Raw genomic sequence first — 23991 nt, 5'->3', positions numbered from 1 at the left:
TTGTACACCTAAAACCATCTGATCTTCAAAAAACCTGACAAAAACAAGCAATGGGGAAAGAATTATTTATTTAATAAATGGTGCTGCTATAACAGGCCAGCCATATGCAGCAAATTGAAACTAGACCCCTTCCCTACACCATCTGTAAAAATCAACTCAAGATGTATTAAGGACTTAAATGTAAAGCCCCAAAACTATAAAAACCATAGAAGAAAATCTAGGCAATACCATTCAGAACATAGGCATGGGCAAAGATTTCATGATGAAGACATGAAAAGCAATTGCGACAAATGCAAAAATTGACAAATGGGGTCTAGTTAAACTAAAGAGCTTCTGCACTGTGAAAGAAACTATCATCAGAGTGAACAATTTACAGAATGGGAGAAAATGTTTGCAATCTATCCATCTGACAAAGATCTAATATGTAGCATCTACAAGGAACTTACACAAATTTAAAAGATAAAAACAACTTCATTAAAATGTAGGCCAAGGACATAAACAGGCACTTCTCAAAAGAAGACATACATGCAGCCAACAAACATATGAAAAAAGCTCAACTTCACTGAACATAAGAGAAATGTAAATCAAAACCACAATGAGATAACATCTTACACCAATCAGAATAGCTATTATTAAAAAGTTAAAAAATAACAGATGCTGGCAAGGTTGTGGAGAAAAAGGAACAGTTTTACACTGTTGGTGGAACTGTAAATTAGTTTAACCATTGTGGAAGATAGTGTGGTGATTCCTCAAAGATCTAGAGGCAGAAATACCATTTGACCCAGCAATCCCATTACTGAATATATACCCAAAGGAATATAAATCATTCTATTATAAAGATACATGCACATGTATTTTCATTGTAGCACTATTCACAATAGCAAAGACATGGAATCAACCTAAATGTCTATCAATGGTAGACTGGATAAAGAAAATGTGGTACATATGCACCATGGAATACTATGCAGCCATAAAAAGGAATGAGATGGTGTCCTTTGCTGGGACATGAATGGAGCTGGAGGCCATTATCTTCCACAAATTAATGCAGGAACAGAAAACCAAATCCCACATGTTCTCACTTATAAGTGGGAGCTGGATAATGAGAAAACATGGACACACGCTGGGGAACAACACACACTGAGGCCTGTTGGAGAATGGGGGAAGGAGGGAGAGCATGAAGAAGAATAGCTCATGGATGCTCGGCTTAATACCTAGGTGATGGGATGATCTGTGCAGCAAATCACCATAGCCCATGTTTACCTATGTAATAAACCTGCACATCCTGCACATGTACCCCTGAACTTAAAAAGAAAACCATTAGCTTGATAGACTAATTAAAAAAAAAAGAGAGGGGCCAGGCACAGTGGCTAACGCCTGTAATCCCAGCACTTTGCAAGGCCAAGACAGGCAGATCACTTGAGGCCAGAATTTCAAGACCAGCCTAGCTAACACGGCAAAACTCTGTCTCTATTAAAAATACAGAAATTAGCCAGGTGTGGTGGTGTGTGTCTGTGGTCCCAGCTACTGGAGAAGCTGAGACAGGAGAATCGCCTGAACCCAGGAGATGGAGGTTGCAGTAAGCTAAGATTTCACCACTGCAATTCAGCCTTGGCAACAAAGTGAGGCTCTCTCTCAAAAAAAAAAAAAAAAAAGTTAAAATTTAAAAAGAGAAAACACACAAATTACTAAAATCAGAAATGAAAGTGGAGATATAACTACCAATGCTATAGAAATAAAAAAGGATTTCATGAAAGTATTATGAAAAAATATATACCAAAAAATTGGATAACCTAGATGAAATGGATCAATTCCTAAAAAACAAAACACCTACCTACAGTAAATCATGAACGAATAGAATATTTCAAAGACTTATAACTAGTAAGGAGATAGAATTAATAATAAAAAATCTTATGACATTAAAATGCTCCAGACCTGAGAGCTTCATTGGTAAATTCTACCAAACATTTAAAGAAGAACTAATACCAAACCTTCTCAAACTTTTCCCAAACATATTAAGAAGTAGGAACATTCCTAATTCATTCCATAAGGCCAAGGGTACCCTGAATTCAAAGACACTATAAGAAAACTACATCCCTTACGAACATTAATGCAAAAATCCTCAATAAAATACTAACAAATCGAGTTCAGTAGCATGTTAAAAGGATTATACACCATGACCATGTGAGATTTGTTCCTGGGATACAGGGATGGTTCAACACATGAAAATTGATCAATGTACACTACATTTACAGAATAAAGGACAAAAATTACATCACCAACTCAATTGATGCATAAAAAAGCATTTGAGAAAATTCAACACCCTTTCATGATAAAAAAAAAACACCAACAAACAGGACATAAATAAACAGAAATATATTAGATGTTTCATGGATTTGAAGACTTACTATTGTTAAGATGTCCATACTAAACAAAGCAATCTACAGATTCAGTGCAATCACTGTTAAAATCTCAATGATGTTCCTTGCAGAAATAAAAAAGCCCAACCTAAAATTCACATGGAATCTCAAGGGATCCCAAATAGCCAAAGCAATCTTGGCTGTATCTTGGAGGACTCATAGTTCCTTATGTCACTACTTACTAAAAGCTATAGTAATCAAGGAAATGTAATACTGGCATAAAGACAGACATATAAACCAATGAAATAGAACAGAGTCCAGAAATAAACACTTGTTTACATGGTCAAATGATTTTTGACAAGGGTGCAAGACCATTGGTTAAATGGGGAAATTGGACATCCACATTCGAAAGAATGAAGCTGGACCATTACCTAACACCAAATATTAAAAATTAACTCAAAATGGATCAAAGACCTAAAATATAAGATCTAAAGCTAGCCTTAGCTTAGACAAAAACATAGGAGTAAACCTCTCTGACCCTGGATTAGGCAAAGATTAATCCAATTTCTTGGATTTCTTGGTCACCAGAGGCAACCAAAGAAAAATAGACAAATTGGACTTCACGAAAATTTTAAAAATTTATGAATCAGGAGAATATCAACATAGTGAGAACTCATCTCTATGAAAAATTTAAAAATTATCTGGGCATGGTGGCACATGCCTATAGTCCTGGGTACTTGGGAGGCTGAGATGGGAGGGTCACTTGAGCCTGGGAGGTTGAAGTTGCAGTGAGCTATGATTGTGCCACTGTACTCCAGCCTGGGCAACAGTGACCCTGTCTCAAAATCAAACAAACAAACACACACACACATACACAAGAATATCAACAGAGTAAAAAAGGCAACCCATGGAATAGGAAATAAAAGAACATTTATAAACCATATGGCTGATAAGGGATTAATATCCAGAATACATAAAGAATTCCTAAAAGTCAACAACAAAAACAACTAATTACACTGGTGATTAAGTTAGCAAAAACCAAAACAACAAAAACAATTCAAAAATGGGCAAAGGACTTGAACAGACATTTTTTCAAAGAATATATACAAATGATCAATAAGCACTTGAAAAGAGGCTTAACCTCACAAATCATTAGAGATATGCAAATTAAAACTAAAATGAGATACCACCTCATCCCCATTAGGATGGCTCCTATGGTTCTGCCTTGCTGCTACTTTGAAGAAATTACAGTCAGCCTCTGTTCCCATGGGTTCCACATCTGCAGATTTAACAACTACAGATGGAGAACATTTAAAAATAGATAAATAAATAAATAAAACACAACTGTACCAATAATAAAAAATAATACAATTTTAATATAGCATAACAACTACTTACATAGTATTTATATTGCCTTAGGTATTATAAGTAATCTGGAGATGATTTAGTGTATACAGGAGGATGTGCCTAGGTTATATACAAATTCTACACCATTTTATATCAGGAACTTGAACATCTCAGGTTTTGGTATCCACTAGGGCCCTGGGACCAATTCCCTGTAGATACCGAGGGATGACTGTACAGAAATTCTTGACTTATGATAGTTTGACATAAGATTTTTCAACTTTACATCAGTTAATTGGGGTGTTAAATGCATTTTTTTAAATCATATTTCTATTTACAATGGGCTTATCAGGACATAGCTCCATCATACATTGAGGAGGATCTGTATTTATTTCTAGAGAAGAAACTTTCCCTTTATTTTCAACACAAACATAAGACACATGGTCTTCTCCTGTTTTCAATCTCTTCAATTTTACTAGACCAGAGAACAATGGTTCTAGACTCCCATTGCAATAATAGAATTTGACTTGTACATTGTGAAAGTTGTGTAATCCTGATAAATTAAGAAATACTCCCTTTTGGCAAATAAGCTTTAACCTCTACTCCAAATATCTTTGCATCCGGAAGCAACAGTGAATGTCTTAGAGCCTTTGCAGACTACCGGTGAATCCCAGACCCAATAGTGATCTCCTCTGACCCCCATCATTTGAGAGCTGAAATGCACTCTCTGACTCACCGGACTTGGTTGGGACTTCACTTGTGGCCAACTGGGCCCTGTTCTGCAGCAAAGCTCCCACGGCACTGGTAACAGTTGGTTCTTTTTTTGGACCCATCTGAGCCCTACCCTACAGAGAGAGAAAGAAAGAGAGACAAAGAGAACACCTTCTGTAACCTCAGGTACCACATAGGAGGTACGGTTGTTCCCACTTCACCAGCAGCAGACTGGCATCATCTGCAGGGACTCCCTGAATCCAGGAGAAGGGGACAGACACACACCCTGCACTTCAGTTAGCCTAGTTCTTGTCCTCCCAGCTGGTGCTCAAAGCCATATCTGGGTTTTGAAGCTTCCCTTCCATAATGAAGCCCTTGGGGTTGTTAGTGGTATATTCATCCTATAAAATTAGTTGTATGGAGACATAAGAAATCACTTAATGTCAATAAAAGTTAAAGAACATTTTATTTTTTTCATTACAGTTGAAGACAGTTTTTTTTTTTTTTTTTTTTTTTTTTAACATGAACAGAGAAGAAAAACAGATTGGCAGGCAACAAATGTTTTAAGCATGAAATTACAACATCCCTATACCATCCCCCTCCCTACAGAGCAGCAGCAGCAGAATAGTTATATTAAAACGAAATAAGGACCAAAAGGCTTCTCACATGCTCCTTTCACCTTGTCACTGATCCCACCTCCAGTTCCATGGAAACTGCCGTATAAAGATAACCTGTTACCCCAAGTGAGAATTCTCACTTGGGTAAGAATGGCTGAGAGACTATAACACACAGCTCATCCCCATTCACACAAATAAAGCTATTTTTAGAGGCCCATATTGGTCTCTTTTGGTTAAGGGTATGACACATTTTAAAAGCTGATTATGTTTAAAATAGAAACATATTTCGGCTGTGTTGTTAACAGCCCTTCAAAACTGAAACAACCCCTCCTTTCCTGTTCCATTTTTGAGTAAGCCTCACTATTAGACAAGGCCCCAAAGTGGTGAAGCTGGCACAAAGGAAACAAACACGGCTGTTCAGATATACTCTACAGTGAGTGAAGGAATTCACAAAGCAAGCGATTTTTCTTCTGTGTTCCCAATCACCACTCAGCTCTGGAAAACAAGGAGAGGAATGGGGCCAAGTCACTGGTTACACTGACAGCCAGCTGGCCTTCTTCAGGAATAAAAACACTTCCGTTTGCTGCTTTCCTGTGCTCTCCTTGGCCCCACTAAAGCTGACTAACTACGGAGACCGGTAAGAGGAACCATTTGCAGAAATGCAACTCACCCTTTACTGCTTTACAGAATGTAGGTAGACTTATACAAAGAAACTTTTCCATAATTAGGCTGTAATCAAGCCCAAAGTAGTCATATTCCTCCAAAAGTGTGATGCCAATCGTATCAACTAGAAAAGGCTACTGGAGAAGGGGAGGGTGGGGTAATGTAGAGAGAGGAAAGGAGGAGCCCCTATGTGCAAGACACTGAACTGGGTCCTTCACTTATCTTTAAGTCCCCCAACAACTCAGCAAGGCACACATGATTAACCCCATTTGACAGATTAAAGTGAATCTCAAAGAATTTAAGTAAATCAGCCAAGTTTACCTAAATTATAGAATTAAAATTCAAACCCTGGCCGGGCACGGGGGCTCATGCCTGTAATCCCAGCACTTTGGGAGACAAAGGCAAGCGAATCACCTGAGGTCAGGAGTTCAAGACCAGCCTGGCCAACATGGTGAAATCTCGTCTCTACTAAAATTACAAAAATTAGCCAGGCATGGTGGTGGGCGCCTGTAATCCCACTACTTGGAAGGTTGGGACACAAGAATTGCTTGAACCCGGGAGGCAGAGTTTCCAGTGAGCTGAGATCGCACTGCTGCATTCCAACTTGGGCAACAGAGTGAGACTCCATCTCAAGAAAAAAAAAAAAAAAGAAATTCAAACCCTGACTACTGAATGTAGAATCCTGGCTTTTTCTACATTGCACTTCTTCCCATGCTATCTCAGATGTCAAGACTGAATCTAGGCCAGGTGTGGTGGCTCATGCCTGTCATCCCAGCACTTTGGGAGGCTGAGGCAAGCAGATCACTTGAGGTCAGGAGTTCATGACCAGCCTGGCCAACATGGTGAAACTCCATCTCTTCTAAAAATACAAAAATTAGCTGGGAGTGGTGGTGGGTGACTGTAATCCCAGCTACTTGGGAAGCTGAGGCAGGAGAATCGCTTGAACCTGGGAGGCGGAGGTTGCAGTGAGCCAAGATTGCGCCACTGCACTCCAGCCTGGGTGACAGTGAGACTGTCTCAAAAACAAAAGTAAAAAACAAAACTGAATCTATAAAACTGTATTTATCATAACCACTGCCCCTCAACACAAATATGTCCTCCCTCCTGTGTTCTATTATCTACAGAGATTGTCTTCCTATCTCTCCAGGCTCTGGAGCTGAAAACCTTATTGTCAACTCTGATCCCCTCTTTTATCCTATGTCTAATCATTTTCTCAGTCTCACCAATTATTTCTTAGATTCTCCCTCCCACACACCCTATTAATCTTCCTAATCTAGGCCCTCATTTTTTCCCTGTTGTGGTGGGTCCTACTTGGTCTCCCATTAATCCATGAGGAACAGTAGTTGCAAAAGTGACCTTCCTTAAAAGCCAGTTCCATGTCACTCCAGCCTCCACTGTTCACCCAACCCACACTGCCTGCAGGATGACACATGAGGCCAATTGGACAGAAAGGCCAAGAAACCCCATTGTCAGAGAGAACAGAAGGCAGTGAATAGCAGGAGGAAGAGACGGGATGGCAAAGTACAAAGGAGGACTGCCTGACTTCCTGAGGACTTTCCAGTTCCTGCTTCCAGGCCCTCAGGTCTGGCTGTCCTTGATTTTAGGGTGTCTCTTCAATCAATTCCTCTTTTCTTCCTCTCTCAACTGACTTGAGTTAAAGCCTTTCTAGATCTGGCTGCCTATCTTGCCTGTCCCTGTCCTTCCTTCCTTCCTTCCTTCCTTCCTTCCTTCCTTCCTTCCTTCCTTCCTTCCTTCCTTCCTTCCTTCCTTCCTTCCTTCCTTCCTCCCTCCCTCCCTCCCTCCCTCCCTCCCTTCCTTCCTTTTCTTTCTTTTCTTTCTTTCTTTCTATTTTTTTGAGACAGAGTTTCACTGTTGTTGCCCAGGCTGGAGTGTAATGGCATGATTTCGGCTCACCACAACCTCCGTCTCCCAGGTTCAACTGCTTCTCCTGCCTCAGCCTCACAAGTAGCTGGGATTACAGGCATGTGCCACCACGCACGGCTAATTTTATATTTTTAGTAGAGACGGGGTTTCTCCATGTTGGTCAGGCTGGTCTCGAACTCCCTACCTCAGGTGATCTGCCCACCTCGGCCTCCCAAAGTGCTGGGATTACAGGCATGAGCCACCACATCTGGCATCCTGTACCTCTTTCATAGGTACTGTATGCTTTAGCCCCCCAGATGGGTGCCTCAGGCCACAAGCTGGATGTTTTGTGCATAAAGCGCTTCCCAACCCCAACTCTAGGCTGGTGAACCCATTTTGATATTTAAGGGCAAAACATTTGCTTGCCTTTGAAGACTTCCAGGAATTGCAGTGACTTCTTCTTCCATAGCTCTCCTATATATGCCAACTGTACCAGCTCCAAGTCCTCCTCCATCTTTCAATGACAAATTCTTGATCAACCAGTAGCTAGCACAGTTTCTGGTACATGTGTGATAGTCAATAACTCTCTAATGCTTATGGGAATAGAGCTCATGATCCACAGTCTGTGGGATCCGCTTTTGTTGGAAAGGGTCCCACCCCATTAGATACCGGATTTAACCAGAAGCTTTCTAAACAGGCTGCAGGGGCCAGGCACGATGGCGCACAGCTGTAGTCCTAGCACTTTGGGAGGCCAAAGAGGGCAGATCGCTTGGGCCCAGGAGTTCGAGACCAGCCTGAGCAACACAGTGAGACCCCAGCTCTACTAAAAATACAAAAAATTAGCCAGACGTGGTGCCATGCACCTGTAGTTTCAGCTACTCAGGAGGCTGAGGTGGGAGGAGCACCTGCGCCTGGGAGGTCAAAGCTGCAATAAGCCATGATTATACCATTGCACTCCAGCCTGGGCAACAGAGTGAGACCCTGTCTCAAAAATAAACAGTCTGTATGCACTTAAAGTATTCAAACCAACTTTTCATGGCATCTAAGCATGTCTATGAAACGAATAGTTTTTATGCTATATTGTAGGTATGTACCTGAGACCTTTGATGTGTATGGTGCTGTTTGCTGGCTCCAGTTCTGTGGTTTATAAATCTACTGTCTTCCACTTCAGGTTGTTATTTTACTGATTTGCACCTAATTATAACAGCTGCTTCCATTCTTTCACATATCCCTTTAACTTGCTGATTCTGTGACTTTAAATAAAAGGTGAAGACCCCTCCTCTACAGAGCAAAACACATGACCTGTGGGGAAGTTGCCTTGGGACAGCCTGTCCCACTCAGGCAGTTTCACTTTAGATTCGTAATTCTTTTCTGGATGGTTAAGGTTGATACCTACTGTTTGATAAAGAGTTTTGCCATAATACTATAGAAACACTATATATTCAAGTCTTCACCCAAAGAAGCTACAAATACTTTAGAAATGCTTTTTTCTACAACACCCAAAGGTGCCATTAGCTGGAAAGCATTCTCCTTCAAAAGAAGTCAGCTCCCATAGGGATGAGCAATGGTGATCAGTTCTCTTCACCCTTACACTTCTTAGGATGGGTAATTGAGGTTCTCTAGGGAATTCTACCTGCTCACCCCAGGCATGCAAGGGCACAAGAGCCAACACCTGGGGAGAGATAGTTACCTGAGCTCTGGATGTCAATTTGGCTGCTGTCTGAGCTGGATTAAAGACTCGGCGAGAAGACTGATCCTTGCAGAAATTAATATGTCGCTCGGCTGCGGTTTCATTAAACCTCCTCATACAATATGGGCATTGAATATAATCTGAATGTAAAGATAACAAATGGCAATTAACATTTCAAAAACAACTACAGAATTATAGAGTGAACTACATTAAGTGAAATAAGGATATTATGGCTCATGCCAGTAATCCCAGCACTTTGTGAGGGTGAGGTGAGTGGATTGTTTGAGCCCAGGAGTTTGAGACCAGCCTGGGCAACATAGCAAAACCCTGTCCCTACAAAAAATTAGCCAGGTGTGGTGGTGTGTGCCTGTGGTTCCAGCCACTCGAGAGGATAGCTTGAGCCCAGAAGGTCAACGCTGCAGTCAGCTGTGATCATGCACCGCACTGCAGCCTGGGCAACAAAACAAGACACTATTTCAAATACGTAAATAAATAAATAAATATATAAGTAATGATATGAACTCTGCTCCAACATGAAAGAACAAGGTCCCAAACTCCCAAAGGGGGAGACATGCAGGGCTCAACTAAAGGACATGGCAGGGAAAAATGTCACAGCCTGTGCATTCATTTCAAGTATGTGCCCTTGAAATGTTTAAGTGATGTACTTTTCCAGAAAAACAAAGAAGATTATACTTAAGAACTTCCCAATGAAATGAATTATTTAGTAAATCCTGTGTAAAGAAAGTAGTTCTAGAAACACAGAATGTTAATATTGATGGCACAGAAGGGCATAGAATATTCAAAACCTAGGTTGTAGTGCTGGGTGGGTCTTACAGAAGTTACGGAGTTACAGAGGGAGATGGGATGTTTCAAAACGGGGGTTTGGGAGATGTGAACGGAAGTCAATGGGACTGTGTCACTGGCAGAAAGACATACTGCTTTTGCAGTGGCTAGATTTTTTTTTCACTTAACTACTAAGTGAGCAGGCTATATTCAGGAAGGAGATAGTAATAGGATAAAAGGTGAGGAGTCAAAAAATAGAAAAGGGAGAAAAGGAGGGATGATAGGAAAGTTCACCAAAAACAGCTTCAGCTTCCAGAGATGCAATGGCCCAGGCAGCTCCTGTCGGTCTCAGGTTCTCTATGGTTCTGTATAATATCTTTTTGTCTAAATTCTTCTTTCATTTGCAATTACCAGACATAATTGGCTAGTGAGAGAAATGAGAACTGGGAAAGAGCCAAGATCTTCTTAGAACGTGGAGCTGCTCATAGCAAAACTAGGTTGGCACCTACCCCTCTAAATCAAGCAGAGATTGATGTTTGCTTTGTTTTGTTTTAGGCACCTTAAAGGGATAACATACTAGATATCAGCAACATAAAATAATCCCCCCCCCGCACCCCAAGAAGGTTGTGAAACTGCATCAACCTCAAACTCAGTGTAGAACTTGTGTTAGTGTATAGTCAAAATTCCTACATGTGTGGATGGATATTTCATGAAGGGATATTAAGAATTTTTTGTAAGCCACTTTTTAAAGCAGTTTGGGGAGTTTTCTATTTGAACAAATCATTTCCTAAAATGTATATTCATAAAATGTAACAATTGTTAAGCACTTACAAATTATCTGGTAACCTTATCCTTTATTTCTTACTCCATCCAGAAGGCAGTACCTCATCATTATTTAATACTGATTGAGCATCTACTTGGTGCCAGGTGCTGTCTTACACCTGGGGATGCAATGTCTCTGAAATCAAGGAGTAAGCATTCTAGTACAGAAACAAATAAATAAAAGTTTCACACGGAGATAAATGCTTTGAAAAAAACAGAACAGGACAGCACTGGAAAATGATAAAAAGCCCAGTGCTAGAGCTTGCCTGAGTGGTTTTGAGCCTGAGTTCTTTACTTGCTATCTGTGTGAACGCAGGCAAGTTACCCAACCTCCTTAAGCTTCCATTTTCCCAGCACCTACATAGCACCCGTTTCGTCAGGTTGTTGTGAAAGTTAACTATGATAACCCACATAAAGGCTTGGCACAGTGGGCAGGGTGGAATATACTAAATGTTTTATAAATGCCAGCTATTGCTATAAGGAAACAGGTTCAGCAAGGTTATGTTTCCAACTACCAAATAGAAGTGAAACTGCCTAGGAAAAAAGTACAATAGAAAGTGCCATTATCATTCAGAATTCATTTACAATGGTTTAGAAGAATCATCTAGAACATGGCTCTCAGTTTGGTGGTTATTTCTTCAATTTTGCCATCTGGAAATCGAAGTCTTACATAAGAAATGCCGCAACCATAAACCCTACTCACATTAGGCAAAGACAATGATCATGGCAATATTGAGTAGCTTCCCTAATCCCACTTGCTCATTCACTCACTGCCACCCTTCTGTGTGTTTGGTACTACATATCACCATGGAGACAGCAGTTGAAGTCTATTTCTCTGCCAATGAAAATCTCAGAGATGACTAGGCAAACAGACAATTACTGCTTGGTGGGATAAACTGTAGAAGAGGAGGCACTAAGGCCTCTGGGAACCTACAGAAGGAACGTAAGTCCCCACCAGAGGGGCAGAGAGCAGGCAGGAGAGGGTCCTGTGGCTGAGAATTCAAGGTTGCTGATTCTATTTATGTTGAACTTCACATACTTTAAGAATTGTTGTGTTTTCTGCAACAATAATCTGAACCCAGCATGACCGAGTTATTTGTTCTACTGTCAGTTCAATCGGAGTCACCTCTCTTCCTCTATCAATAATGTTTTCAGAAAATCACCACGTCCTATTTATTTCAATAGGTAATGATTTTAAAAGTCAGAGTACAAATGAATTCTTATGAGGAATATGGTGGCTAGATCTCACAGAAAAGTGGAAAACCAAGCATTATTTTAAAATGCCAACATTGTGCTGTATATCCATGTCTATGTAGCTATATAAAATGGTAACTGAATGTCCCAGGTCTCACAGAAAAATAACAATTATAAATATTCTATATCACTGTCCCCATAAACTGTCACAGTATCTGAGAAATTTAAATCATTGACAGGCTTAGCTAAGTCACTAAAAAGCAGAATATAGGCATGTCTCAAAAACTGAATCATGAAAATAGGGAAACATGCTGAGAAAAAAAGAGAAATTACTGGCACATTCATGCATGTTAGGCCATGTTATATATAATTCTAGTTATATGTATATAAATTCTCTCATACTGGCTGGGCACAGTGGCTCATGCCTGTAATCCCAGCACTTCGGAGGGCCGAAGTGGGTGGATCACCTGAGGTCAGGTGTTCAAGATCAGCCTGACCAATATGATGAAATCTTGTCTCTACTAAAAATACAGAAATTAGCTGGGCATGGTGATGGGTGCCTGTAATCCCAGCTACTCAGGAGGCTGAGACAGGAGAACTGCTTGAACCTGGGAGGTGGAGTTTGCAGTGAGCTGAGATCCTACCATTACACTCCAGCCTGGGCAACAAGAGTGAAATTCCATCTCAAAAAAAAAAAAAAAAAGAAAGAAAGAAAAACAACAACAACAACAGCAAATAAATTCTCTAGTACTTAAGCCTGAGAATTCTGGGCTAATATAAAATCCCTGCACAAACAAAATCATCCAATTGTGGTGAAAATATTGGGAGTGCATATAATCATTTGGTTTGTTGCATAAAATTACGTAAAGGGCACAAGAAAGAAGTTCATTATAAAATGATATGTTAGCATAGAAATATAAAGAAAAGAAAAATCAATTGAACATTTGGTGAGGCCTTACAAAAGGAATTTTTTTTTGGAGAAACAATAATCCCCACATTTTAGATCCAAGTTAGATCCAAGTTGGATCTAAAATGTGAGAGAAATTCACACAGCAGGACATCTGACATGGTTTCACTTATTCAATTAAAGAACCATAAGGTAGCCATCAATGCTGTAGCTTCTGATCTTAAAATGAATATATTTCTCATAAAAGATGTTTTTTGTTATATGAAACTTGTTGCCAAAGTACTTACATTATTACTAAAATCACAGCACAGATCTTTCTACTGAATATCTTAAGACAACACATCAAGATATATTTTCATTAGCACTCAATAAAAGGGAAGCAAATAAGAGGATTATTTTCTGGTATAGAAGTTCAGATGACTTATTTTTCAGACGATTTTATAGTATGACTACACTGTGGCTTTTCATTTTTGCACTTTCTTAAATAGTCTTTTTGAGGAATAATTTACACACAAGTAAATGCACCTATTTTACATGTACAGTTCAATGAGTTTTGACAAATGTATCCATTTTAACCACCCTAATTAAAATACAGAACATTTTCATCACCCCAGAAAGTTCCCTCATGCCCCCTTTCAGTCAATATTTTGCAAAACCCAGTCTCAGGCAACCAATTATCCATTTCCTGTTACTATTCATAAGATTTCCCTGACCTATAATTTCATATAATAGAACATCTATGTTACTGCATGTATTTCCTTCTTATTGTTGAATACTAGTCCATTTTGTAAATATTCCACAATCTGTTTACCTATTCAATTGTTGACAGATATTTTTAGTTGTTTCCAGTTTACGCTATATGAATAAAGCTTGCTTATGCTAACATTCATGTAAATATTTTTTATGGACACGTTTCATTTTTTGTATAAATATCAAGAAATGGAATTGCTGTATAGGCTAAGTGTATGTTTAACTTATTAAGAAAATACCAGTGCAAAGTGGTTGTACTATTTTATACTTCTATCAGCAGCATATGAGACTTCCAGTTGGTCCACATCATAGCAAACACTTAACAGTGTCAGTCTTTTTCTTCTTTCTTTTTTGAGACAGAGTCTTGCTCTGTCACCCAGGCTGGAGTGCATTAGCACAATCTCTGCTCACTGCAACCTCTGCCTCCAGGTTCAAATGATTATCATGCCTTAGCCTCCCAAGTAGCTGGGATTACAGGAGTGAGCCACCATGCCCGGCTAAATTTTTTGTATTTTTAGTAGAGACAGGGTTTGCCATGTTGGCCGGGCTGGTCTCGAACTCCCGGCCTCAAGAGATCCACCCACCTTGTCCTCCCAAAGTGCTGGGATTACAGGTATTGTATCGTCAGTCTTTAATTTTAGCCATTGAAGTGGATGTGTAGTGGTATCTCATGGTTTTTTAATTTGCATTTTCCTAATGAAAATGATGTTGAGTATCTTTTCATGTGCTTATTGGCTATTATTTTGTGATGTGTCTGTTCAAATACATCTGCCTCCTACTGTATACCTTTTCTGATTGGGTTGTCTCATTACCGAGTTTTAAGAGTTCTTTATATATTCCTGTTATGTCAGATATGCATATTATGAATATTTGTCTCCCTGTCTGTAACTTGCCTTTCCATTTTTGTTGTTGTTGTTGTTGTTTTCTTTATTGATCATTTCTTTAGACCAGATTCATTTTCTTAAGTCTCAAACTGAAATTTTTAATTTTGGTAAGGCCTAATTTGCTAATTTCCTTTTTTTAAAAAAAATTATTAGTGGATTTTGTGTTCTGCCTGGCAAATCTTTGTTGGTCATTAGTTGTAACAATTATATTAGGTCAATGATCCTTTTTGAATGACTTTTTATATGTGGTTGATACAGTTTAGATATGTGTCCCCTTCAAATCTCATGTTGAAATTTGATCTTCAATGTTGGAGGCAGGCCTAGTGGGAGCTGTTTGGATCATGGGGGTGGATCTCTTATGAACAAGCTTGGTGCTGTCCTTTTGGTATGGAGTGAGTTCTTGCTCTATTACCTCCCATCACAACTTATTGTTAAGAAGAGCCTGGGCTGGGTGCAGTGGCTCAAACCTGTAATCCCAACACTTTGCGAGCCCAAGGCAGGCGGATTGCTTGAACCCAGGAATTCAAGACCAGCCTGGGCAACATGGAGAAACCCCACATCTACCAAGAATACAAAAAAATTAGCCAGGCGCGGTGGCATGCATCTGTGATCCCAGCTACTAGGGAGGCTGAGGTGGGAGGATGGCTTGAGCCTGAGAGATGGAGGTTGCAGTGAGCTGATATCATGCCACTGCACTCCAACCTGGGTGACAGAGTGAGACCCCCTCTCAAAAAAAAAAAAAAAAAAAGAAGAAGAAGAAGAAGAGCCTGTCACTCCTCCTTCCCACCTCCTTCCCCTCCTTCTTGCTTTCTCTCTTGACATGTGATGCCTGCTCCCCTTCACCTTCCATCATGATTGGAGACTTCTTGAGATCCTCAAGAGAAGCAGATGCAGTGCCATGCTTCTTGTACAACCTGCAGAACTGTAAGCCAAATAAACCCCTTTTCTTTATAAATTACCCAGCCTCGGGTATTTCTCTACAGCAACACAAACAGATTAAGACAATGGTATAAGAATCAAGGTTCATTTTTCCATATGGATATCCGTTGTTCCACCATCATCTGTTGATAAGACTAGCCTTTCCCCCAGTAAATTACCTTGGAATCTTTTAAGAAAATCAATTACCTACAGATAGGGGGGTATCTGTATCTAGATTCTATTTTCTGTTAAATTGATACACCAACACCAAGTTGTCATGATCACTGTAATGTTACAATAAGTCTTGACATCAGGTAATGTAAATACTCTAATTTTATGCTTTTTAAAAAACTATCTTGCGTATTCCAGATCCTTTCCATTTCCATAAGATTTTTGAATCAGCTAGTCAATTTCTTTCTTTTCTTTCTTTCTTTCTTTCTTTTTTTTTTTTTTTTTTTTGAGACTGAGTTTCACTCTTGTCACCCAGACTGGAGTGCAGTGGCACCATCTCTGCTCACTGCAACCTCTGCCTCCTGGATTCTCCTGCCTCAGCCTCCCGAGTAGCAGGGATTACAGATGCCCGCCACCACATCCAGCTAATTTTTTGTATTTTTAGTAGAGGCAGGGTTTCCCTGTGTTGAACAAGCTGGTCTCGAACTCTTGACCTCAAGTGATCCACCCGCCTCAACCTCCCAAAGTGTTAGGATTACAGGTATGAGCCACCACACCCGGCCAGCTAGTTCTACTCAGCAAAAATAACTTCTAGGTATTTCTATTAGAATTGCATTTAATCCATAGGCTAATTTGGGTAGAACTGACATCATAACACAATCTTGAGTCTTCCAAACCAGAAAAATGGTACATCTCACCATTTAGTCTGGTCCTCTTTAATTTCTTGAAGGAATGCTATGAGATTTTCATTTCATAGATTCTTCATATATTTCATTAAATATACCCCTAAATATTTACTATTTTTTATGTTATTATAAATTTATTACATTTCTTTCTTTTCTTTCTTTTTTTTTTTTTTTTTTTTTTTTTTTTGAGATGGAGTCTTGCTCTGTCGCCCAGGCTAAAGTGCAGTGGTCTGATCTCAGCTCACTGCAACCTCTGCCTCCCAGTTCAAGTGATTCTCCTGCCTCAGCCTCCAGAGTAGCTGGAATTACAGGCACCCGCCACTGCACCTGGCTAATTTTTGTATTTTTTTTAAGTAGAGACTGGGTTTTGCCATCTTGGCCAGGCTGGTCTCGAACTCCTGACCTTGTGATCCACCCGCCTCGGTCTCCCAAAGTGCTGGAATTACAGGTATGAGCTGCCACGCCCAGCCTTAAATTTCATTGTTTAATTGTTTATGTCTAGTATATAGAACTAGAACTCACCTGTGTATACCTTATGTCCTGAAACATTGTTAAATTCACTTTAATTCCAGTAGCTTTTTTGTAGTTCCCTAGACTTTTCTATATATACTCATTCATGATTATGTTGTCTGTGAATAAAGATAGTTTTACATCTTCTTCCCCAATTTACATGCTTTTTACATATAAATATAATATTTCAATTGATTTTTTTTGCCTTATTACACTGAGCATTATCAATAGTACAGTGTTGAATAGAAGTAGTCAGAATGAACATCCTTGTTTTTTTCCTGATCTCAGTGAGAAAGTGTTCAGTTTTTCACTATTAAGTGTGATGTTAGCTGCAGATTTCTCAAGGATGACCTTCATGAAGGAAATTCCTTCCTAATTCTACCTTGCTGAGAAGTTTGTTTTTTTGTTTTTGGTTTTTTTTGTACTGTTTTTAATGTGTAAGGAGTTACACTTTGTGGAAGGCTTTTTCTCTATTGAGATGATCATATGCTTTTAAAAATATTTTGTTAATTTAATGAATTATGTCATTTTCTTCTTTTGACTTAATTTAGGTCTCATTTGTTCTTTTCCTAATCTTTTAAAGAGAAAGTTTAAGATAATTGAAGTAAACCTTTTCTCTTTTCTATTACAAACATTTAAAGCTATAAAATTCCTTCTAAGAATTAATTAAGCTGCATCCCACAAAGTTAGATGTTTTCATTATCACTCAGTTAAAAATACTTTCTAATTTATCTCGTGATTTCTTCTTAGATCCATAGGTTTAGGAATGACTTGTTGATTTCCAAATAAGATATATTTTGTCATACATTTCTAATTTAATTCCATTCTTATCCAAGAATATATTATGTATGATGTCAATTCTAAATTTGAGACCTACTTTGTGGTCCTGTATATGGTCTCTCTTGGGTGACTGTTTTATGTATACTTGAAAACACTGTGTCTTCTGCTGTGGCTATGTGTCATAGGATAAGTATAAATGTCAATTAGGTCAAATTGGTTACTGTTGCTCAACTCTTCTATATCTTTACTGATTTTCCTGCTGTGTATTCTATCAGTTACTAAGAGAGGAGTGATAAAATCTCCAAATATAATTGTGAATCTGTCTACTTCTCCTTCCAGTTTTGTCAGTTTTTGTTTCACATTCTTAGAAGCTGTTACTAGGCATATAAACATTTAAACCTGAAAGGTCTTCTTGATGTATTTATCTTTTGAATCATCATCTGTTAATACTTGCCCTGCAGTTAACTTTGTGCTATATTAATACAGTCATTCCAGTTTTATGATTATTGTCTGCATGTATATCTTTTCCCATGCTCTTAACTTACTTGTGTCTTTATATCAATGTGTTTTTCTTATGGAAAACTTATAGTTGGGTCTTGCTTTACTATTCAGTTTGACAATTTCTGTCTTTTATCTGGAGTCTGTAGGCCATTAATATGCAATTATGCATATGGTTACGTTTAAGTCTACCATCTTGTTATTTGTCTTTATCCTACCTGCTCTTTGTGCCTTTTTCCCCCTTTGGATTGAACTTTTTTACAATTTTATCTCTACTCCATGTATTGTCTTATTAACTAAATTGCAGTATTTTTTAGTGGTTACTCTAGAGCTTACAATAGGCATCTTTACCATACAATAGTCTACCTTTAAATGACACTATACCTATTCATGTATAATGTAAGAACCTTACAATATATGTCCATTTTCCTCACTCAACCTTGTGCTATTGTTGTCATACATTTCACTTCCATGTTATAACACCCATTATATGCTATTATTTATGCTTTAAAAAGTAAGTCATAACCCATAACTGATATTATCCTCAATGGAAAACACAAGACAAGGATGTCTACTTTGGCAACTCCTATTCAATATAGTACTAAAAGTTCTAGCCAGAGGATTTAGGTTTGAAAAAGAAATAAAAGACATATCAATTGGGAAGAGAGAAGTAAAATTATTTCTGTTTCAGGTGACATAATCTTATTGTAGAAAATCCTATAGATCCCACAAAAACACTATCATAAATAATATTATAAATGAATTCAGCACAAGTTATAGGATACAAAGTCAACATACAATGATCTGTTACATTTTCATACACTAAAAATGAACAATCTGAAAAGAAAGTTAAAAATTCCATTTATAATAATGTCAAAATGAATAAAATACTTAGAAATAAATTTAACCAATGAGGTGAAAGACTTGTCCATTGAAAACTACAATATTTTGCTAAAAGAAATTAAAGAAGATGTAAATAATAGAAAGACATCCCATGTTCATGGATTGGAAAACTTAATATTATTAAGATGACAATACTACCCAAAACATTCTATATATTCAATTCAATCCCTAACAAAATTTCATTATAATATTTTTCCAGAAACAGAACAAAAATCCTAAAATTCATATGGAATCTCAAAGGACCTTAAATAGCAAAAACAATCTTGAGTGTATTTTGCAGAACTCAAACTTCCTTGTGTCAAAATTACTAGAATGCTACAGTAATCAAAACATTTTGGTACTGGCATAAAGACAGACATCTAGACCAATGGAATAGAACAGAGAGCCCAGAAATAAATCCTCAAACATATGATTGAGTGACTTTTGATAATGGTGCCAAAATTATTCAATGGGGAAGAAAAGTCTTTTTAACAAATGGTGCTGAGATAACTGGATAGCCACATGCAAAAAATGATGTTGGAAACTTATATCACACACAAAAATAGACTTAAAATAGATTTTAAAAAATCTAAACATAAGAGCTAAAACCAAAAGAAGAAAGCATGGGCAAGCTTCATGATGTAGATTTGGTGATTAATATCTGGATATGACATCAAAATCACAGGCAACAAAAGAAAAAACAGATACATTGGACATCATCAAAACAAAAAACTTTTGTGTGTTAAAGGCCATTATCAAGAGAGAGAGAAAAAACAGTCCACAGAATTGGAGACAATATTTGCAAGTCAAATATTGTATCTGATGAGATTAATATTGATATATTAATAATCTTATATTAATATTTATGTTAATCTCATTGAGATTCTAGCCCTAACTTCCAGTTTACAGAAAGATGAGATAGAGGAAAAAGTTTACCAATATGACTAAATAAGTGGAGAAATACAGAACATGAGACGTTGTAAAAGATAAATAACCTGGTAGGGATGTTGTTCAAGATTTAATAAAGACTGAAGAGATAACAAAAGGTAATATGTAAACTGTGATTGGATCCTGGATTGTGGCTGAATATGGGTGAGAAGAGAGCTTTAAAACACATTCTTAAAGTAATTGGGAAAACATATTAATATATATCAAGTGTGATAATAGTATTGAGATTATGCAGGAAAATGAACTTAAGAGATACACACTAAAATAGCTAAAGATAAAGTATTGATGTTGCTTGGAACTTACTTTTAAATAGTTTTGCCAAAGATAAAAAAGAGAAAGGGAGAAATTATGGCAACAACGTCAACAATTGCCAAGTTTCAGTGGAGGGCATGTGTACTATTCCTTCCTCTTTTCTACAGATTTTTAAATTTTCAAATAAAATGTTTCCAGTAAAAAAAAAGCTGTGGACCACTAAATTGTACAGCTTCAAATTGTTAAAATGCTAAATTTCATGTTTTGGGAATTTTGCCCAGGAAAAGAAAAAGAGCTGTGGGTATCTGACACGACGGAGCTGTTGCAGAGTTGGTTAGCTTGCTCTGCATAGCTCCATGCCTATCAGCTAAGAGGTGTCTGGTGTCCCTTGGAGTTATGTAATACTACAGCACAGCTACACTGGTGTTCCCATGTTGAGACAGAATCTTTATGCAGAACTGAAAACAATAGGATAAGTTTACTTTTATATAATTAATAAAATTACTTCTATGTAATTGTTATTGTCAATTTCAGAGTGCATAGAGGGCATGATGATTTGGTCAAAAGTCAAGCATAGCCTCAAAAGCAACCCAAAATGTCCACACACCTGGGTTCAAGGATGGAGGGGGTGGAGGTGGGAGGGGTCGGCCTTCTTTAATGGCTAGTGTACACTGCTTTGCTGATCGGATTGTGTTAATAAAGTCTTCATGTTGTTGTCTCCAGTTAGACTTCCTCACAGGTGGAGACTGTAAAAAATAAAACCAACAAATAATACCCTAGACTATATACCTCTCCATTACAATTTTGTTTAAAGCTGGAATTTGAATTCACAGGAAACAGAACTGTGAAAATTGGAGAAAAGGAGAGTTTCTTTTTCAAAAGTACTCCTTAAAGAGGTTTGGAAAATACAGTAATATAATTTGCAGGCCACAATAGTGAGGGAAAACACAAAAGAAAATTCAGAAAAATAAAGAAACTATAAAACTTTAAAGAAAGACAAATATAAGATTAAAAGTGACTTTCTTCTCAAGTTAATTGCTAGATTTAAAGCCACTCTAACGAAAACATAAACAAGATTATTTTTTGCTACATCTGGAAAATATCTGAAGTATATTTGGAAATCTAAGTGAGCAAGATTATAAAGAAAACAGTAAAGGTGGATTACAGTTACATTACTGCATTATCAAGCAAAAATGAAACCAGAAGTCCCAGAAATAGGCCTTAGAGTCCCACAGAATGTAATAACAAACAATAAAGAAGATATCAGGAGTACCTTGGATTGTGGAGTCTTCTTCACAGTAGGAATGTCGGTGCCCTGTAATCTTTGCTTCAAAGAATTGAAAGGTTTACGCTTTCTGTTGAAGAGTTTTTTACATATTGGTCCATGCCTTTCCTAGAAAATGAAGGGTAGGGATTGGAATTTCTAAAGTGCACAATCAGTTTTTAATGCCTAGGCATTCCTAAACAGCCCCTACTCCAGGGACGATGTTTGCTCCTCAGAGCCTACTTCATTCTCTAACAGGTCACAGCAGAGCGAATCCATCTGACTCTTCTCATCCATGTTACATATAACTAGATACTGTGTTTGAGCAAAGACAATAAAATGCCTTTATAGCTAAAAGACTTACTTCAAATTTGGGTTCATATATTTAACTCAAATGTGGGCAGTATACTTTTTACTCCAACCAGTAATCCTTCAGGTATTCAACATTTCTGATACAAAAACTGAGAAGCTAACACGCAGAGCTTTGCCTGTGTACCATCTGTATAAAGTATGCTACTGTACCACTATGGGACCTTTGCCCTCTCCCTTGGTGGATGTGTGACATGTAATAGTTGTCATTGACACAGTAGCTTTGTAAGACCCCACAAAATACAAGCTCTATAAAAATCACTGCACTGGCTAAGAACAAGCCATGCATTTTAAGCTAAAGGAGAGAGAAAGATCAAATCATTTGATCAATGCCCTCCATAGCTTAGAAATAGGCTTAGAAAATGAAACTCAAAAGTATCCAAGATGTACTTGACATTTAGAGTTCCCTCTGCAAATGGAACCTCCCAGGTCTCAAACTGATTCTCGGCCGGGGGTGTGGCTCCAGGCTGGCAAAGGCAGTGACACACACTGGTGGGCTACAGGGCCACAACCAGCTCCCCAAGCTCTCCCTCTAGTTTCAGGAAGCTCTAACCACAGTTAACTAAAAGACAGCTGTTTCGTTTTTTAAATTCCCCAGAAAAATAAAACCTACAACCTCATTTTATAGTCTTTTGTCCCAAACGTAGTCAGGCTTACAGTTCACATCCTTTAAGTTCCAGATAAGTCTCCTCTATCTAAAATGTCCCAACTTACAGCTGTATTATCATCTTAGATTTTCTTTTTGAAAAAAATCATCTTTCTTGGGAACCCCTTTATAATATTGGGGCATGTCATCTATTTGATTCCCTAATTTTGAAATAAATCAAGCTTTTATTCAACTTTATAGTCATCAATCAGGGGACTTGACATGTCATTAGCTTGAATCTGGACAACAATTAGATCTGGGAACAGGCCTTACATCCACGTATCATTTTTGTTCAAATGGTATAAAAACCCTGAAATTGGAAGGTTCCGTATACGTGGCAAAGCAGAAAACAGGAAGGTTAAAGGACTTGTCAGGATTAGTGACAAATTTGCGGCTAAAAGCCAAGTTTCCAGATGTCTAAAATTCAATGCTCATTCCTCTTGACTAGCTAATTTCCCTGGTGCTTTGGCCTTGAAATTTGAATTTTTGATGCTTAAAGAAAAGGCGGAAGAGCCAAAACCTCTTGAGGGATCACTGACGATGCCAAGAGACTTCCATCTGGCATCATTTCAGGAGGACCATGTTCAACAGGGTCGCTTTTGAGTGAGGCAGCATCAATCTGCCTCAGTGTTCTCTGGGCCCACAAGCCATAGGTTATGTACTTCTCCTCTTCCCTTGCTTCCCCTCCACATCTGTCTTTAATCTTTGCACTGCCGCCTCCTCATTGACTTGACAGTTCATTTAAGTCCAATGAAACACATCTACAAAACGTCTTTATGTTTACCAGAACATCTGCTGCAAAGCGTCTTCCACAGACTTCACAGGGAAATAACTCCTGATTGCCATCTGTGTAAAATTCAAGAGCACATTATGTTAGTTTCATGGAATTGCCTGGCCAAGAAGAAATGACTGACTGGAGGTGACCTCAATAGCTTGATATCCTCACTCTCTTTTCCCTCCCCACCAACCGCTTCTTCCCCTTGTGAAGACCCTGTGTAAACTCACCTGTGTTTTCCTTTCCTGATATAAACTCATATCACTAAACAAGTAAATTCCATATCTTCAGGCAACCAGAGTATAATTATTTGATTTAATATTTAATATATTCTTAAATGAAGTGCTTGATAACTTTGCTTGAGACATAAGCAAAAAATACCTTAGTATAAGGTCAGTCATAAATAATCCAGTGGTAACATCCTTGGGATTCCTACTAGAAGGTAAGTTCTATGAAGACTGAGAATGTGCCTATTTTATGCCCAATGCCTCCAAGTACTTGACCCATAGTAAGGTACTCAATAATTATTGATTGAATGCATGGTCCAAGCAAGAATTGAATTTGTAACATAGAAACAGTCATTCGTTCGATAAATAGATATTGGCTATATGCAATTCTGTGGAAATATTGGGAGAAATCATACATGGGACCAGTGTAGAAAAAAGTATGCAGATAAATGAATGACATTAGAAAAGTATCATGAGAAA

The 23991-nt window shown here is 38.1% G+C and overlaps 1 protein-coding gene across 1 annotated transcript in view; it reads right to left on the bottom strand.

The window, feature by feature from the left end:
- Window positions 1–23991, bottom strand: part of ZC2HC1B (zinc finger C2HC-type containing 1B) — a 65605-nt gene that overhangs the window by 22349 nt on the left and 19265 nt on the right. The window contains exons 2-6 of the mRNA XM_025384083.1: window positions 23294–23355; window positions 21504–21623; window positions 20838–20976; window positions 9246–9385; window positions 4438–4546 (exon numbers count right to left, since the gene is read on the bottom strand). Of these exons, the coding sequence (XP_025239868.1) occupies window positions 4438–4546; window positions 9246–9385; window positions 20838–20976; window positions 21504–21623; window positions 23294–23355 (570 nt within the window). The remainder of the gene's footprint in view (window positions 1–4437; window positions 4547–9245; window positions 9386–20837; window positions 20977–21503; window positions 21624–23293; window positions 23356–23991) is intronic.

The sequence above is a fragment of the Theropithecus gelada genome, chromosome 4 (genome assembly GCF_003255815.1).
Source record: "Theropithecus gelada isolate Dixy chromosome 4, Tgel_1.0, whole genome shotgun sequence".
NCBI classification, from domain to species: Eukaryota; Metazoa; Chordata; class Mammalia; order Primates; family Cercopithecidae; genus Theropithecus; species Theropithecus gelada.
This window is presented reverse-complemented; position numbering and strand designations above follow the sequence as displayed.